The 19,109-nt window shown below is 35.6% G+C and overlaps 2 protein-coding genes and 1 long non-coding RNA gene across 4 annotated transcripts; 1 reads left to right on the forward strand and 2 right to left on the reverse strand.

The window, feature by feature from the left end:
* The first annotated feature begins 2,321 nt into the window (after positions 1–2,321).
* LOC123224547 (succinate--CoA ligase [ADP-forming] subunit beta, mitochondrial) lies at positions 2,322–6,609 on the forward strand. 2 transcript variants are annotated; one of them, XM_044648270.1, is made up of 12 exons: positions 2,322–2,574; positions 2,827–2,937; positions 3,081–3,192; positions 3,778–3,842; positions 4,194–4,271; positions 4,416–4,490; positions 4,579–4,731; positions 4,893–5,027; positions 5,234–5,398; positions 5,582–5,704; positions 6,112–6,183; positions 6,314–6,609. In XM_044648270.1, exons 1-12 carry the CDS (start codon positions 2,473–2,475, stop codon positions 6,389–6,391), a joined length of 1,269 nt encoding a protein of 422 aa, XP_044504205.1. In that variant the 5' UTR covers positions 2,322–2,472; the 3' UTR covers positions 6,392–6,609. The 2 variants fall into 2 exon arrangements, with proteins under 2 accessions (XP_044504205.1, XP_044504206.1); XM_044648271.1 differs by lacking the exon at positions 4,194–4,271.
* Positions 6,610–9,231: 2,622 nt separating this feature from the next.
* LOC123222579 (long-chain-alcohol oxidase FAO2-like) lies at positions 9,232–12,540 on the reverse strand. The gene is made up of 3 exons (XM_044645424.1): positions 12,077–12,540; positions 11,554–11,826; positions 9,232–11,114 (listed from the first exon to the last, which is right to left on the reverse strand). The coding sequence occupies exons 1-3, from the start codon at positions 12,299–12,301 to the stop codon at positions 9,387–9,389; spliced, it is 2,226 nt and encodes a 741-aa protein (XP_044501359.1). The 5' UTR covers positions 12,302–12,540; the 3' UTR covers positions 9,232–9,386.
* A 4,444-nt stretch (positions 12,541–16,984) lies between these two features.
* On the reverse strand, positions 16,985–18,942 carry LOC123223263. Its single transcript, XR_006503776.1, has 3 exons — positions 18,071–18,942; positions 17,453–17,657; positions 16,985–17,326 (listed from the first exon to the last, which is right to left on the reverse strand). It is a non-coding gene; the product is annotated as an uncharacterized LOC123223263 (long non-coding RNA).
* Positions 18,943–19,109: the final 167 nt, after the last annotated feature.

Genomic DNA, 19,109 nt, shown 5'->3' on the forward strand with positions numbered 1-19,109 from the left:
GGAAACCTACAAAGATCAACGGCAATCTTAAAAAAACATTAATTGAGGGGAACCTCAAAAAGAGGACATTTGAAAACAGATATTGTCTGGGTTTTGGTTCACTGGCTCAGTCCTCGCCATGGTGAACTAGTAGAAGCCGGCATCACTCCTTAGTCTCATTCCTTGTTTCTCTTTTACAATCATTTCTGAACCACTCAAGCTTTACTACCAGCCTTTCAGGTTTCTTCCTTACTATGCTTCTTCAATCACAGTTACCATTTGTATCTCAACCAAACACATCCAAAAAGATAACTTCTTATTGATAACAGTTGGGTAAATTAAAGGCTTAAATCAGTTTTACATTTTTTTTTTCAAGTTAATGGCAATGAAAGATGATTATTGAACTTTTTCCAGGTGAACCGCTTTAGCAATTGCTTATGTTGAAACGAGACAACAAAATTCTGAATCTTCATATCGGTGATAGACTTTTGTAAACTGGACCCACTTCTGTGTTCTGTGATTGAATTCTACTTTTGTGTTGGGAAAATTGTTTATCTTACAGAGTTTCATTATGTCCAAAGCAGTCTCTCCGCTTTGTGTTTGTTTTTCTGAATACATGTTGTCCTTTTCAGGAAATCGTAGTTACACTCTTAAATCTCTCAGTTGTGTCGCCGTTTCAAGAAATTCTGACTCCGAACCTGACCCTGATTCTGGCTCTAAGTCCAGAAATTAATCAAAAAGCAGAAGGATCAAACGAAAAACATAAATTTCTGAAGGCAACGATGAAAATCCTAGTAGTGAAAGAATGTTCCCAGTAACTACCCCAAGAAATCCTAATAGGAGGAGTAGGGTATTGGTAAAGGAAGAAAGGAAAAAAAATATGGTGGTCGCGTAAGATGATCCAAATTGTCCATCAGATGCTGATGTTGTACGGGGAATTAGAGCTTAGGAATATTTTGAGTGGTATCCTATCAGGAATGTCGCGAAGGAAGATGGTTTTGAGATTGGGTAGGAAGTAGAAATTGATGATAGCTGGGTGAAGGAGATCAACTATCTAGAGTGGGAGAGCTTTGCTTTCCATCCAAGCCCGCTGTCTTCTTGTATTTTTTTTTTTTTAATATCAAATTTGGATTAACTCTTATATGATAATGGTGGATATGTATGTGATACAGATGGTATTACAAACAAAAGTAACAACCTACAATGTGAAAACAAAAGTAATATCTTGAATGGGAAACAAAAGTAACAATCTGCAGGCCAATGGAACAATGATGGTTATGTAAGAAATTCACATCAAAATTAGTCATTAGAATGGGCAAAATGTGAAAAACTTAGCCATTAAAAACCTAGCTAGCCGTGGATTTCCCCAGTTTGTTCTGTGTGTCTATGCTGATTGTAACATCCTTAACATCTCTTGGAGACAGACGGTTAAGTTAGACTTTAATATTGAGGAGATTTGACACATGTTCCAAAAGTTAAAGAATGCCCTCAAATTTTATTTTGACTGGGAAGCAGGATCCTTTACAGAGAGAAAGGTAAGACAGACCTTGCTCTGTTAAGAGTGATGTGAAGCATGGTTTCCCTATACATAGGATTTTTTTTTCCCATGGCAAGTTGCAATTGACAATGGTCTTTGCAGAGTTTCACACAGCAGATGAGTTGCTCCGAATGATTGCACACTTCTATTACAAAGCAAAAAGACCTTCATGGATCAATAAGAATGTTGTATCTCGTTATTAGTATAAAGCTGGTGTCCAATCTAAATTTTCAACGAAAAAAATATTTTGTGCTAGTTTTTTGTCATTCATTTTCTCCACTTGGTCAGCTTTCCCTCTATACTATTGTTTTTTCTCATTTATATATTGATTGTAGTACCTTGGCATGCATATAATAAGTGTGGCTTATGATCAGGAGCAACATGATTTGGCAGGTTGAGATGTTACACTAAAGACTTATTGGGCATATCCAGTGTTGCTGATGCTGTAGAATCCAAACTAAAGTACTCTGAAACTGTGCTAGTCTGCTAGATAGTTGGATTGAGTTAGGCTCTGTGGCGTCACTCTTCTTTGGAGGCTGCAATGTGCAAAGCCATAGGTTTAAGGCGAAGGAAATATCTTTAGTCCTTTCTTAAAATTTGCTCTAAAATGTAACCAGATTTACAAACTGAGAAGGTGAAAAACTCTCACGGTATTAACTTGTGATTGTGTCATAATTCGGGGTCCTATGAGATCAAAATATTTTGAATTAAAAGGGCAGATTTGCATAAAAACTCAAAATGCAAGGGAATAAATAAAATAATAATACTTACCCAAAAATAATTATAATAATAATTATTATTATTATCATTATTTATAGGGTTCTTTCCCGTTGCTCTTTCTTCCTCATTTTCGTGCTCGTTAACTTGATTGGCGAACCCGCACACTCTGTTTTCTCTTCGTTAGGGTTTTGTTTGGCCTATATCTCAGTTTCCGAAATCTTCTCAATCAGAGCCTCATGGTGAGAGGATTGTTGAACAAGCTTGTCTCTCGCTCTCTTTCCGTCGCCGGCAAATGGGAGCACCACCAGTTACGCCGTCTCAACATCCACGAGTACCAGGTTTCCTTTCTCGCCCTCACCTTCCTCATATACACTTATTCTTACGTACATCAATTGATATCCTATTTACATTTTTTTTAAATTTTCTTCTCCCTACTCAGACATGGGAGCAATTTTGACAGTACATAAAACAGCGCACCTTTTTTAGATCTTTGTGATAGTTAGAATTTTTAAGGATTGTTATTGTTCAGAAATGTTGGCTCAGCGTTGATTGAACGTGAAAGTTGATAACTTTTCGTGTTTTGGAATCAGGGAGCTGAGTTGATGGGCAAATATGGAGTCAATGTCCCGAAAGGTGTCGCTGTTTCTTCTGTTGATGAAGTCAAAAAGGCTATTAAGGATGTTTTTCCTAATGAAAGCGAGGTAATTGTGCAAAATTTATGAACTCTTGAAATAATGGATATAGTGGAATATCAATTTTGAAATTTTATAATTTTTACTCTTGAATTTGTTAAAAAGCAAGTTTTAACGAAAAGATAGTAATGCTAACGTTGCTTTTGGTGTAGCTGGTGGTTAAGAGCCAAATTTTGGCTGGTGGACGAGGTCTGGGAACATTTAAATCCGGTCTTAAGGGTGGAGTTCACATTGTTAAGGCTGACCAGGTTGAAGATATAGCTGGTAATGACGATTTTTTTGTTCGGTTATAACATGATTTTGTTTCTTCTTTGGTTTGTTTTTGTTCTATGGTAGGCTTGTTTGCATTGGACGAGGATATAATATAGACTTGTGCAATTTATAAAGAAGTTCTTATATGCGATAATACTCTTTCAGACCTTCTGAAATCAGTTCTTGAACTCACATCTCACTGTTCTGGGACTGAGTCAAGTACTTTTGGTGCTTTTCCTAAAGTCCTTCGGTACTTGGAAATATCAACTAAAAACAGAGTTTCTTTCACTTTGTAAAGAACAATTGATCCCAGGTTCATGTTGTAACACATCAAATCATGCGATATAAGATTAGAAAAATAAACCCTGACTAATCAAATTGAATCAACCCTAGAGTCTAGGCTGACCAATTTGGTTCAATTCCTCAACTGTCATTACATGTTGCTTTCTTGAGATTTCTGCTTCTGGGAGTTTTCTATAAGGATAAAATGTTCTTTATTCTATAGAAAGAAACTTTCATTTTACTTCACTGACTTTATACATTGATGCCTTTCTTCCGTATTGTACAATCTGCATCTTATGATTTTGTTGCTTACAGGAAAGATGCTTGGGCAGATACTTGTCACCAAACAAACTGGTCCACAAGGAAAAATTGTCAGCAAGGTTGGTTTCCCCTCCAGATACTTACATTTCAGCAAACAGTCTTGCTCATATTCATTGAGGGCACATATTGGCAGTTTTGCTAGGAAACAAAATATTCATATTACATTAAGTTATACTTCTGATTTTCTTTGGGCTTATTTCTAGTTCTTGAGGTCACAATCGATATATGTGTTTTAAGTGAATTATTGGTTTATTGTTCACTTATATAAAGTCAGTTCATAGTGAATGATGGTTTTATTTTAGTTTTCTTTGTGAACAGCATTATTACTATTAGAATTTTTCATCTTTAGATGGATATGTTACATTTATGTCTTTGAATCTCATTTAATAGATATATATTTTTGCTTACAGGTTTATCTTTGTGAAAAGTTGTCTCTTGTCAATGAGATGTACTTTGCTATCACTTTGGATCGTAATACTGCTGGTCCAGTATGTTACCAAACCTAGTGTAAAAACCTTATATTCATTTTGAATGGACAATTAATCATCTCTATTTCATTCAGGGTTGTCAGCATCATATCTGTTGTTCTTACTTTGTCTTGTATTAAAGATGTTTCCATACCTGTTATTCAGCTAATAATTGGCTGTAGCAAGGGAGGAACTAGCATTGAAGATCTTGCAGAGAAATATCCTGACATGATTGTTAAGGTTATATCCTCATTTTTATCTTTGCAGATTTAGCATGACCATCAAATTTCCATATTGGTATTGCTGACACATCTTTTATTTCTGTTAGGTACCTATTGATGTTTTCAAAGGAATCACAGATGATGATGCTGCTAAGGTTGTAGATGGTTTGTCACCCAAGGTTGCTGATAGAAAGGATGCAATTGAACAAGTGAAGAAATTGTATGAACTATTTTGCAAGTGTGACTGCACATTACTGGAAGTGAGCATAAACTTTCTTATATTTCAGTTGTCCTTATCTGTTTATTTTTTGTTTGGGTCACAAGTGCTATTTGACATATACTGGGGTGACATATAATCTCTCCGTTAGCTTTTATATTTACCAGTGGATATCTTAGTTCTAATCTTTATTCCTTGGAGCAGATTAATCCCCTTGCAGAGACTTCTGGCAACCAGTTGGTAGCTGCTGATGCTAAATTGAACTTTGATGATAACGCTGCCTTCCGGCAGAAAGAGATATTTGCTATGCGTGATCCATCACAGGAGGATCCTCGAGAGGTTAGGATATATTTACTGCTTATCTTACTATTCATATGGAATGACTTTTCTTAATTGCTTGTGATATCAATTTGCAACCTAAGAATGGATTACATGAAGATGATATTTTAGTCAATTATAAAGATTCTTAAGTGCATAAGAACAACTGAACGGTGGTGTGATGCTGTATTTGTCACTTTTTGGTTGTGCTCCTTTTCTTCATACAGGTGGCTGCTGCCAAAGCAGATTTAAATTACATAGGCTTAGATGGTGAAATTGGTTGCATGGTGAATGGTGCTGGATTAGCTATGGCTACTATGGATATAATCAAATTACATGGGGGAACTCCTGCCAATTTTCTAGATGTAGGTGGGAATGCTTCTGAAGGGCAGGTAATGATTCAGGACTCTGTTTTTTACTCCTTTTATCATGTTGCTATTGTGCACTGACAGTGATTTTGATTAAGCAGGCTCATGTGACCATCCGGCTGTGTTGTTTTTTTTTTCCTTTGTCCTATATGGGTGCTGTCTGTTGCAGACTAATTCATTATTAGACTCACAAATTATGTGGAACAGGTGGTTGAGGCATTTAAGATATTAACTTCTGATGAGAAAGTCAAAGCAATTTTGGTGAACATTTTTGGAGGAATAATGAAATGTGATGTAATTGCGGGTGGAATTGTCAATGCTGCCAAACAGGTAAGCAGTGCATTTAATTATTTTGAATTTCATTCACCAATTTCTACCATTTAAAGCGGTTGAAAATTATATATCAGACAGGTTTTAGGTTCAGATCTCGGTATTAAACACAAACATTCTGCTTTTCAAACTATCTCCCTTTTTTGATCCATGAATTTGTATTTTCAGTCCCTAATTCATTCTAAAACTATTGCCTTGTTTTTCCCCAACTTTTTAAATAAATTCTAATATTGAAATAAGTGGAAATGAAATAGAAGAGGGAGTGAGTGTAGAATTTGACCTATTTTCTCCAATAAAATGAAAAAGCGAAGAACAAAGGAGAATTTGTTGGTGAGGCCAACATTGAATATTTCAATTATCTTCAGAGTTATTACTGACAATTATCTTCATTTGGTTGATTATACAAGGTTGCCCTAAAAGTACCAGTGGTGGTTCGTCTTGAAGGCACCAATGTTGACCAGGGAAAGAGAATACTGAAGGTAAATGTAAAATTTCTCTGATGTGAAAGCTCTTTTGAATGAGAAATCAGATCCAATATGAAATTTTTGAACAAAAGTTATTTGAGTTGACAATTTAAATGGGTACTCATTTCAACTAATGACTCTGCAGGAAAGTGGTATGACACTAATAACAGCGGAAGATCTGGATGATGCTGCTGAAAAAGCAGTCAAAGCAACTGTCAAATGAGTAATCAAAAATACAAGTCTGTTCCTATTCTTCATATATTTTAGAGTTGTTACGAATTTTGATATAAAGAATCCCATCCAATCTTTGCTGATGATAAAGCAGGACGGAGAAAACATTCTTTTGCTGCCTGTCAAAATTGATAGCTCCTGGTTAACGGGGTTGTGTTTTTTAAGATAATTTATGTAGCGCAACCAAATTCGTCCGAGTATTTCTGCCAATATTCTGCATTCACTTGTTTCTCTTTCTTTTTGGTACCAAATTCCATTCTCTCTGAAATGAAGTTTTAAAGTTGCGAGTGTAGACTGATCTTGACTGGAAATGAAATAAAGAAAAGATGCGATGAAATCTTTATATGTTGATTGTAGAGTTGTCTTTGTAGTATTTTCGACCAGCGGAAGTGGCACGAGAAAGTGGATGGTAAAACAATAGAATGATAATAAGCATTTGTGTTATTTTCTTTGGATTGGTTTGGTTATAGATAATAAGATAATATTTTGTTATTTATTTATAGACCACAGTTTGCGTTATCTTCATGTTCGAATTGTATTAGATTAAGTCAGAGACTTTTAATTTAGATTGATCCAAGTTAGAATATTATCAAAATCCTTTTATCATAATCTGATTCCAATTATTTTTGTGTTAATCTTAAAAAGACTTGAATTGAATTGATTAGAAATTATTCTTTTTAGTGTCCATGACTCACTGTAACGCCACACCTTCTGGCTCGACAATAACCTGGAGGCCTTTTTGGATGACGCACTCGAGTAATGTCAAGTCATCTTCAGACATGTTTTCTGTAATTCCCTGTCCAAGAGATCGCCCTTCTTCCGGTCTCTTCAATGTTTCCTTGGTGTCTGAACTATATCCAATTGCTTGCTACGCTGGACTTTCTGAGTGTTCATCAGTCTGCGCAAATGGAGAAATAAAAGTTCAACGAAGTGCTTCGCTAAATACCATAGTTTCTCATAACTGTTGGCGCAATAAGTTCAACGAAAAACTCAGAAGCATTCAAATAAATTCCATTAACTAATACACAAAGGCATATACCTGGAAATAGAAAAGGGACAAAATGGATATCAATCTCACTCCAGAGTCTAAATCCATATTGAGCATCAAAAGTCAACATGATTCTCCTTAAATTCCCAAAACCAAAATGCTTAGTTTGGCCACTTACATATCTCAGAAAACTACAAGCAAAATAATCCTGATAACAACCCTTCTTTCTCTGGCTAAGATCAATTTAGAGAGATTCTTTAAACAGAAAAATCTTATACTTTTTTCTTTTCTCCTCGGTTTTACTGTTACGTTTTCCCAGAAAATTTGGGATATGGGATTAGTAATACACAATACTAAAAATCAACTTGATAAATTGAAAAGAAACAGTTTTTCCTACCTTACAGGTTTATAAACCCTCAATATAATAGTATAATACAACAAATAGAAGTGGAAAGTAAGAAGTGAATCATAAATTAGCATCATTCCCATGCAGAAGGTGTATAAACAGAAAAGTTTGATCATCACAAATGCTACTCCTACAGGTATCCCTTGACCATTTTTTGAGAATTTCTTCTCTCCTTCTCACAGGAATTTCTAAGAACTTGTGCATGAAGGGCCATTTCCGATCCAAGCAAGATACCCAGAAAGCAATAGTGTGCCGTGCCCAATCAAAATGAAAGCAGTGTCAGAATTCTGCCTACTACCTATACAGCTCTCAGTTAGTAAATTCGTGAATTATTTACATTTCCATATTATATTAAACAAGTTCAAAAAAAATTTTAAATCCAAAACGTATAAAACGTATATTTGACGTTTTTTTTTATATTAAACGTGAATCATATATTATATTTTTTAATATTTTATTAAATTTAAAATATAAAATTATTTATTTTATTTTTAATTATTTATAAAAATGTTATTATCATTTAAAAAAAATTAACAATATTTATTTTTTAATTCTAAATTCTAATTTTGTATTTTCCTCCCCTATAACATGTACAAAGATTTATTTTGATAAGTATAAAATTCAAGATAATTAATTTGTTTGTTTTTCCTAATTGACTGATGCATTACTTATTATACAAAAAATTTTAATTATATATTATGTTATATTAAGTTTAATAATTAATTAAATACTTTACATTTTAATTGTGATATTGATTTTTAACGAGAGATTAATGAAAAGTATTAAAATTATTATGATATTATCATATTTTTTAAAACTTATCATATTAAATTCATATATACACGTTTCATACTTTTTCTGTATGAAAATTTTAGCGGGTTTTTTTATACACATATTTTTCATTATTTATTATATTATATCCATATAATTTACGTATTATTTTTTGTCTGTTTCTGTATTTACCAAGTTGGATACGGCTTTTGGCTGATCCTTCTTCATCAGTATTTCTGCTACTGTTTCCCATTTAGATGAGTTAAAAAATAGAAAATCGAGTTATCTCCTGAGGGATTGGTGGATGAGAACCAGAAGCTGTATAGAATGAAAGAATGGCCTTGTTATCAGAGTGTTGTTCATCGATGGTATCAAATGGGGAAAAAGGTATAAGGGTTTCACATATAGCAGTAAGAGATTGAATCTGAGCTGAAGGAAAAAAAAAAAAAAAACCCATGACTAAAATTAAACACTCGACTTCCAGAAGAGGATGACTCTCTCTTCCCTTCATTGTATTTTATTAATCTTTGTTTCTCTTTTTCCTGTTGTGTTGTGAGATTTTTCCAAAGTTGAAGAAGACAAAGTTTTATAGCTCTAGTGTTTGCTTAGCAGCAGCCCTACTTGAAGGGAAAGCCTGTTAGTTGAAGTGTAGTCATGAGCAAACTAATTACCTGAATTCTTTTGCCACGTTTATGCTTTGTATTTATACATTGGACGTGTGTTACGCAAGTGAAAATATTCTAACCAAAAAAAAAAAAAATCTCAGTGTTTTTATTTGAATAAACAGGAAAATGGGTTGCAGAGAGAATCATTTTGGGATTATTATGTTTGTTGCATTAACTCAGCAATCTTCCTGGAAAGGCAATACGCAGTAGATTCAATGGTGATCATCGGATTCACTCCAACTGCAGTTGGCAAAACGCTGCCGTCACACACAAACAACCCTTCTGCTTCCCAACTTTCACCATTCAAATCAACAGCGCCCGCTTCCTCATTCACACCCATTCTGCAACTTCCCATTTGATGTGCACAACAATATACTCCAAAGTTCTCGTTCTTTGAATTCAGCCCTCCAACGGCGTCTACACTGTCCAAAAACTCCTCCGACTCTTCCTCCTTCACCCCTTTACATTTTATTCTCTGCCCATCACTCCGGAGAGTTCCCACTTCTACGGCTCCGGCTGCTATCAAAATTCTCAGAGCCAGCCTCAACCCAGTCTTAAAATTTTCTTTGTCAGTCTGTTTTAAATTATACTTGATTATACCCTCTGTTTTAACTTCTCCTGAACCTTCATCTCTGATCAATGCAAATAGGTGAGCGATTCTTCCATATTTAACCATCCTCTCCTTAAATTCACGCCCTGAAGTCCAGGGAGATAGTGCTGCAAAAGAGGCTGGTGCAAGTGCAGGAGTTTCTATGATTGTTTTAAAGGTAGATTCCTCTGAAATCATCTTATGGATCGAAGTGATGATTCCGCCCTCGTAAATTTTGCCTTTGAATTCTGTGATATACTCTGGAAAGTATCCCCAAACCATCAGAACCGGATGCAGGTGCAGGTTTTTGCCGATATTTGGATTTTTCAAACCACTGGATATCATTAGAGGGGGTGTCAAGAGAGACCCACAAGCTGAAACTGATACTTTTGCCTTAATTTTCAGCTTCTTTGTGATGTTCTTATTCAAAGATGTTGCAATCACTCCCACACATTTTTTACTTTTACTTGAGTTGTTGTTTACCAATATAAATTTCTCGGCTTTACACCCTGTTAGAATCACTGCACCATTTTCCACTGCATCGACAAGCCAAGTAGTATCAGTTCCTTTCTTTTCTCCAGTTCCACAACCATAATTGCAAGAACCACAATAATGATCTTCTGATGAATTTCTTGCAACTGAGTCGACTTTTAAACCAAGATTCTCACACCCTTTTCGGAGGATTTGATTTTGAAATCCTTCCCGATTGCATTTTTCTGTTACGCCGATCCTCTTCCAGACAACATCCATGGCAGATTGATAGTCAGAGCTCCCGAAAAGAGGAATCTTGTGATCCACAGACCATTCTCTGAGAACAAAATCTGGTGTTTTGATGGAAGCAGACCAATTAACAGCAGAGCCTCCACCCACTGTTGATCCAGCCAATATCATAAAATTCCCATCATCAGAGGTTTGAAATCCACCAGCATCATATAGCTCAAGCGTGGAGGGACCTTCCAGAGAAGAGTAGTCTTCAGCCACGAAGTAGTTCCCTTTCTCGAGAACAAGTACCTTTTGACCAGAGCTTGCAAGAACTGAGGCTGCAACACCTCCACCGCAACCAGAACCAACGATTACAACATCACATATGATCTCGTAGGCGTTTTCTTCTGGATCTTCCGTCACCTCAAGGCCCTTTCGGAGGAGACTCTGGCGAAGCGTTAGGTCATCTTCATACATGGTTTCTATAACCCCCTTATGAAGAGGTCTCTCCTCTTTGGGTCTCTTCAATGTCTCCCTGGTGTCTGCACGGTATCCAATTGCTTTCCATGCCGGGTTTTCTGAGTTTTCATCGGTCTGAAAGGAGAAAATGAAAGCAATCAGAATTTGATTACAACACTGACAATAGAAGAATTTCACAAAAATTAAAAAGGCAAATAGCAATGATCACAACACTCTGTTTTCAAGGTAAATACACCGTGCAGGCAAAAGCCAGCCCAGAATATTGATAAAATATTAATAGCAGAGCGGGTATCTTTGATACTTTTCAGAATTATATTTTCATCTTTTTTTCCCTGTTTTCATTTTTGTCTTTTTCTAGAAAAGTTGCAGGCCGCTGGTCCGGACTAAGAATCAACTTGATCACCAGAAAAAAAAGCCAGTGCAAAAAGTCAAGCTGATGTGTTTACGTTACTGGAAAGTGAAGTTAGATGGAATCTAAAGTATTCTAACTGTAATCTACTAACAGAAAGAAAATGAAAGCTAAGATGAGTAGTTGATTAGAAAAAACAATTACCCTGGAGAAGAAGATGTATAAGCAGAAAACTTTGATCATCACAAACGCTACTCTTGGAGGCAACAAAAACTTTCCCCTGGACCATTTCTTGAGAATTATTTCTCTCCTTTCTACAGGAATTTCTGAAAATTTGTGAATGAAGGGCCATTTCCAATCTAAACAATGATATCCACAAAGCAATAATGTTCCCAATCTGAATGACAGAAGCGTCAAAATCAATTTCACAACGAACACAGCTTTTGGTTGAGCCCTCTTCACCAAAAAGCCTGCTACCTGTTTGCAGGAACCAAAAAAAAAAAAAAAAGAAACGGATAAGTTCGAAGAAAGCTGTCTCTCTGTGTGCAGGTGAATAATGAGTGAAGCAGTTACATCTTACGTTAGTAAATACCTCCCAAAAGACTGTTGTGCTTATATTGATTGAACCCATCAGAAAATTCCAAGGAATTAAAACTTGAGAAAGAAGTATTTAATAGTCCCAGGTAAACCCACCAACCAACCATGAAAAGGAAACATATTTAATTACCTCGTGAGGAATTGGAGGTTGAGAGGCAGAAGCTTTGTAGAAGGATACAACAGCCTGGTTATCCAAGTGTTCCTTGTTGATGGCGTCAATTGGCAAGGAAGGGATGATAGTTTCACAAATGGCAGCCAGAGATTGGATCTGAGCTGAAGAAAAATCATGACGAAATTTAAACACTCTACTTCCACCTCTTAGTAAAGGATGACTCGTTCTTCCTGTTTCAGTCATAGTTGTTAATCTTTCTCTAAGCTTTCGTGCTGTGTTGAGTATTGAGTTGAAAAGGGAAGAAGACAAGTTCAGTTAGGTGGGCTGGTGACTCTGATTGGTTACCATGTAGAAATGAAGACGACAAGTTTAGATGGGCTTATGAGAACTGGTTATGTCTTGTTTAGATGGGATACAGGGGTTTCTTTATAGGAGCTGAAGAAACAAGAAAGCCGTTTGAAGCTTGAAATGGTGGCGTGTGATTTTGGCATTTTAATGGATAAATCAATGAAGGCTATGCAACTTTTAATACAAAAATAAATATATATTTATAAGAGGTTAAAAATTTAAATATTTATTTATAAATTAATTTTTGTTAGAAATAATGATAAAATTTTTATTTTTACTATTAAACCCTAAAACTTTAAAAATTTACATCATTTTTTCTTTTAATTTAAAAAAATAACAATTTTCCTATACAATTAAATTTTAAAAAATGTATTTTTTTTAAGTTTTTTCTTTTTTCTCCAGTGACGGAGAAAGTTTCTGTTGTCAACCGAATAATGAATCGTTTATATTTTTTTATCAGATAAAGATAATTTATCTTTGTCTCCGTCATTTTATTGAATGAAGATAGTTTGTCTTCATTCAGCAAAACTTCTTCAGTATGAAAGCTAACTGTGGGAGAAAGTCATGGTAAGAAAATTGACTGACAGTGGGAACTTTCTTCAATCATTGGACAAAGAAGAAAAAACTAAAAAAAAAAAAGCAAAATTTTCAAAACTTAATTCTAAAAAAAAATTAATATATTTTTAAATTAAGAAAAAAAATGATGTAAATTATTAGAGTTTAATAATAAAATAATAATTTTATTTTTAATAAAAAATTTAACAAAAAATAATTTACTTATAAATTCTTAATTTTTTAATTATATACATATATATTTATTTTTATTTTTATATTAAACCTGTGAGTGGAAAATAGTCTCCGGCCATTAATGAACAATACACAATTAAAAAATAGTGGGTGGATCGTAAGGAATCAAACAAATTAAAAAATTATTCAGCCTCGTGAATGACGTTTTCAAAAGCAAGATGCCAAATTATTTGAGAATTTTTTAAGGCCAAACCACTATTTTCCACCCAAGGTTTGATATTTTCTCAAGTTTCCACTCTTTAATTATGAAATATTAAACATCCATATATAGTCGGTTATATTTAATGAAACCTTAATACCTGAAAATTTAATCTCATTTTCTCCCATAAAAGTTTAGAAACTAATATTTTTTCCCTAAGCAAAGTTTGAAAAGATCGTATTCCCCCCAAGGGTTTATTTCCAAACCCTTTCACTTTCTCCAGTGCCATCGCCGACTGTCTTCCCCTCCCGACGGTTTCTCTTCCATCGACGGCCCCCCTCAACTCCACCCTAACCCATCCGACGTAGAGAGACGTAGTCTAGGAAGAGAAATCGTCTTCTCAGATGAAGACGACTCGTCTTCCCAGAGGATGACGAGTCGTCTCGTCTTCGTTTGGGAAGACGATCGTCTTCCTAGACGACGACAATTGGGAAGACGAAGAACTTCGTCTTCCCCGATGAAGTTTTTTGTCTTCCACCGCTTTTCCGACGCCGATCGGACTTTCAAATAGAAGGAAAGAGATTGTCAGAAGGAGAGGATGCTTAGGGAGGGAGAGGCCGTCGGCAATGGAGCCAAAGATGTAGCCGGAGATTTCAAAACGAAACCCTAGGGTGAAACTGTAATTTTTTAAAACTCATGCTAGGGGAAAATTTTAGTTTTTAAAGTTTATGGGGGTAAAATAGATTCTATTTTAGTTTACTTTTAATATTATAGAGAAAATAATGATTTTACCCTTACCACCGTTAGGGTTTCATTAAATCTAACCTGTCATGGGTAGGTAGGGGTGGATTCGAAGTGAGCTTGTTCGGGCTCGAAACGAGCTTTGCTAGAACGAGCCCGAACCCGAGCTTGCCTTGAACGAGCCCGAGCCCGAGCCCGAACGCGAGCCTGAATTTTAAGCAAAAACGAATACGAGCCCGAACACGAACATTGGTTAAGCGAGCAGAGCTCGGCTCGCGAGCCGAACACTCAAATAAAAAAACATTTATTTCAAAGAAGAAACGACGCCGTTTTTCCTTGGAAATATGAGCCTAAAGCGAACCCGAGCCCAAACACACGAACCCGAATACTAAAATTATGAAACGAACCGAACACGAACATATGTTTAGCGAGCTCGTGCGAGCCCGAGCCCGAGCCCGAGCCTGAGCCTGAGCCCGAGCTTGGGCTCACTGAAAATGAGCCAAAAACGAGTTGGGTCCTGTTCGAGCTCGGCTCGGCTCGTATCCAACCTTATAGGTAGGTGTTTGATGTTTCTATAATTAAAGGGTGAAAACTTGAAAAAACATCAAACCTTGGGTGGGAAATAGTCGTTGGGCCATTTTTTAACTATAAAATTAATAATAAAGAGGGAAGAAAAGAGATCAAATTCAAAAAGAAAAGCCTTTTAAAAATAAAATAAGGTCAAACGACTATTTCCCACCTAAGGTTTAGCGTTTTCTCAAAAGTCCCCCCTTTAACTATGGAAACACCAAACACCCACTCATAGTCAGTTAGATTTAACCAAACCCTAACGGCTGAAAATTTTATCTCCTTTTGCCCCCTTAAACTTTAAAAACTGAAATTTTCCCCCGCCTAAGTTTTAAAAAATGGCAGTTTCACCCTAGGGTTTGTTTTTGAAATCTCCAACGACCTCTCCGGCTCCGTTGCCGACGGCCGCTCCCTCCCGAAGCAACCTCTCCTTCCGGCAATCTCTTTCCTCCCATTTGGAGGTCCAATCGACGCCCGGAGACGCCGTGGGAGACGAAGAACTTCGTCAGGAAGACGAAGTTCTTCGTCTTCCCAGACGAAGACGACGACGTCGGCTTCATCTGGGAAGACGAAGGACTTCGTCTTCCCGACGAAGTTCTTCGTCTCCCACAGCGTCTCCAGGCGTCGATCGGACCTCCAAATGGGAGAAAAGAGATCGCCGGAAGGAGAGGTTGCTTTGGGAGGGAGCGGCCGTCGGCAACGGAGCCGAAGAGGTCGCCGGAGATTTCAAAACCAAACCCTAGGGTGAAACTGCCATTTTTTAAAACTTAGGGTGGAGGAAAATTTTAGTTTTTAAAGTTTAGGGGGGTAAAATTAGATTCTATTTTAGTTTATTTTCAATATTATAGCAAAAATAATGATTTTACCCCTACCACCATCATTAGAGTTTGGTTAAATCTAATCGATTATGGGTGGGTGTTTGGTGTTTCCATAGTTAAAGGGGGGACTTTTGAGAAAACGCTAAACCTTGGGTGGGAAATAGTCGTTTGGCCATAAAATAAATAAAAGGTTCGTTGGCAGCACCCAAAAGTTAATGTTGAATAATAGCAGGATAGTCGTGATTCTTGCTTATTCCATGCCTAGTCTATTCAGTCGTATTCCTTCTAGATCATCAATTAATTACAACAGGATACGACACGCCTATGGGTCGTTTTTGGTTGGACTTGACCTATCATGCTGTGCGTGGGCAGGAGACTTTCTAGACATCCACGTGAGAAATGGGTCGGCGTTCAAGAAAAACGGGAGGTGCGTACGTGTGCAAATAAGTCATCTCACCTTATATGAGTTTAGTAAAAAATTATTTCTTTTGATTAATCTTATTAAATAAAAAGTTTGATAAAATAACAAATTTTTATTTTTAAATTTTAAGGTTGAATTTTTATCTATTATTTATTTATTTTTAGTACATTTTATTTGATTTTTTTAATAAATAATTAGCTTGTCTTTTTATTAAAATTACAAAATTTTATTTATATTTAATATAAATATTGAATTATCGATATATTATTATGGATTTATAAATTTATTATTTGAAGTTGTAAAATTATAAAAATTTTAATCAATTTTTAAATATTAAATTTTGTTCCATTCTTTTGAATATAATTATAATCCTTTAAAACTATCGTAAAGATATTAAAATTTAAAAAAACTTTAAAAATATAGTCAAACTTTTCCAAAACTCTATGAAAAATTTTTTAAACGCCCCTAAGTTTTTTGAAAATTACAATTTACCCTTCAAACATGCATTATTTTGGTAAAAAATAAAGCAAAAAAATCTGTATAAAAGAACAATTTTATCCTTTCACTTGACATAATTCACTAACAAAAGTAAATGAGGATTGAAATTTGGATTTTAAAACTTAAAAGGATAAAAATTTATAATTTCGGTAAGCCCTGGGTGGGAAACAATCTTTTGGCCTTCGAGATATTTTGAAGAATTGAATTTTATTAAAATGAGATTTGTTACAGCAATTACATCACAAAATGGTTGGTACCTCAGTGTTCTTCAGACGATGCCAACCTGTGTGTATTGCTCTAAATATAAATTTATGTGGCAGCGTAAAATGGTAAAATGAAAGTATACGTTCTTGACGCCAGGAACACCTGGAAAAGCTTGTAATGCTGCAGAAGCTGAAACTTTCATCAAAGATGGAGAATACTGGCAATCAAAACAACATCCATGAAAAGCATACCAAAATCTCAGGAAATTGCAATGCAGCTGAATGCCGATTGGTGGTTAAGAAAAAAACATAGAATAAAGGAAAAATCTTGACCACACATGAGGAATAGTGGATATGATGACACAAGATTCCTGAAATAAAATTAATTCTAATCAAGAGAGGATCCAAATTATTGTTTAATTTACTAGAAAAGATCAATTGTAAAAGCTTCTTCAAACAAATTCCAGTATGTCAACAGACGGGGGAAGTGTTACGAATGTTTTAAAAACGAGGGAAAGACCTTGACAACATCATCCAGACCCCTTGGCCTCCTTAAAAAAGTTTCTTATTTTTAGTGTCAACAACAGTTGCTACAAGAAAAACTCCACACTACGCAGTTTTTCTCAAACTTTCTATACTGCTTTAGCTGTTTGTCGTTTACTACACTGATGAGATTATTGGGCATGTCATTGGGATGATTCCTTGTGTTCTGGAGCTCCTGCTATCCTGCATTCCAGAGGATGAACTTAGTTGTACTGACTACTAAAAAAAAGGGTTAACAAAAAACAAAATATAATCTGAAAATAACCATACAAATTCAGTGGAAATAAAATTATACACCACATAACATACCAATTTGAGGCAAGCAGAGCATCCATTGAAGCACTTTTTTGTTGGAAATAGCACTATTTACTTGCCAATCCTGATCTTGTGAATCATTGTTTGCTGAAGAATCTTGTAATGTTTGCCCATCATCGGACGCAATAGCTGCTGTAATTTTCTTTCCACTGCCAATATCGGAAGCCATGTTTTGACTTTCATTTTCTTTTTTTAAATCCTGGAACCCATTTAAATTGGTTGAATGGATAAATCTTAAGGTAAAGTAATCTGATCCATAATTACTATACTAGATATGTCAGGTGTAGGATTTTTTTAAGTGGAGAGAAATGTAAGCATGCATATATATATATATGCTTGTTTGAGAAAATGTAATGGTTTTGTGCATCGGCTTTGTGAAAAAAAAAAAAAGAGAAATATGTATCTCATGCAAAAGCAGCCAATGCAGCTTGACAACATAAAGGCACATAAACTCATAGTATTGTCTAATCATATATAGTTTCCAGAACACATGTACAGCTCAGGTGAAAACCAATATGGAAGGAGACCATAGAGCGTTCATTTTATTTGCCATAGTGCTCAAATTCATTTACTCATATGCGAGTAAATTTATAATTTAAAGGAAGACATTACCTCCTGCGTTGCCTCAGTTGAGTTCGTTCATCAAAGGTGCTCTCGGGATCAAAGCAACCCAACAAGAACTCCCATACTAACCGTTTGGTTGAAGGATGAATCCCCCAGCATGGATCCAAGTAAGCAAATACTCTACACGTACTTCATTTCACAAATTAAAAGGATCATCCCACATGCTAGCAGAGTATACAGCAGATTAGCGAAAAACGCCAGTATGAAAACTTATCATTTGTCACTAAAATTAGTCATTTAATACACCTCAAAGAATGGAAGGAAGTTTGGCAGTATAACAATCTAAGTATGAAGGTTGAAAGAAACTCATGTTGACGGGCTCCAACAACTTCTTGCCAACTTGGGACGGATCCTGATTGAGCACTCTAGAAGTTTTACCGAGAGTCTGTCTTCATAATAGAGTGCTACGAGAGATGCAGACTAAAACTTGAGAATGCCCAATAAAACAAGAAAAAATATTAAAAAAGAAAGAAAGGTACCCCTCTTTGGATTCGTTTAAGCACTTTGCTATATCCAAATGATCATTTTAGGAGAATGAAGCTTGCCATCCTGTGAAATAACAAAGCAGAAATTCAAACAACAGAAATCAGCACAACTCCAAAAAGGAAATCGTACAGACAAATTGACGAAGACAGGAAAGCATCTTCGTCGAGTGACAATGCGACTGGATCTTCGAGTGACGATGAGACCAAAATGACGACAAGACCGAATCAATGATGAGAGAGAATCTTTGAGCAATGAAGACAACGAGACCGGATTTTCGAAGGACGAAGACAAGTTTGTATAGATGAAGTTTCGTCTTCTCTGATGAGGATGAGACTGAAAGAAGAGAGACAGCTGGAGGCTGTCGATTACCAGAGAGAGAGAGATTGCTTGAAAAATTGAGATTGAGAGAAAATATAACTTTTTAAATCTTGAGTGAAATTTTAAACTAGTGTGGATGGAATTTTGAAATTCCGCTAAAACTTGGCTTAAAAGTATAACCAACAAAATGACGAATAAATAATGAGTAATGTTATGTGTATCA

The sequence above is a fragment of the Mangifera indica genome, chromosome 8 (assembly GCF_011075055.1).
Source record: "Mangifera indica cultivar Alphonso chromosome 8, CATAS_Mindica_2.1, whole genome shotgun sequence".
Lineage (NCBI taxonomy): Eukaryota > Viridiplantae > Streptophyta > Magnoliopsida > Sapindales > Anacardiaceae > Mangifera > Mangifera indica.

Excerpts from the sequence above, each read along its gene's own strand:
- LOC123224547 (XM_044648270.1), top strand. The coding sequence starts at position 2,473 with ATGGTGAGAGGATTGTTGAACAAGCTTGTCTCTCGCTCTCTTTCCGTC. Across the intron at positions 4,272-4,415 it reads ATCGTAATACTGCTGGTCCA|CTAATAATTGGCTGTAGCAA; the intron begins GTATGTTACCAA and ends CCTGTTATTCAG. Across the intron at positions 5,705-6,111 it reads TTGTCAATGCTGCCAAACAG|GTTGCCCTAAAAGTACCAGT; the intron begins GTAAGCAGTGCA and ends TGATTATACAAG.
- LOC123222579 (XM_044645424.1), bottom strand. The coding sequence starts at position 12,301 with ATGACTGAAACAGGAAGAACGAGTCATCCTTTACTAAGAGGTGGAAGT. Across the intron at positions 11,827-12,076 it reads AACCTCCAATTCCTCACGAG|GTAGCAGGCTTTTTGGTGAA; the intron begins GTAATTAAATAT and ends TCCTGCAAACAG. Across the intron at positions 11,115-11,553 it reads TATACATCTTCTTCTCCAGG|ACCGATGAAAACTCAGAAAA; the intron begins GTAATTGTTTTT and ends TTCTCCTTTCAG.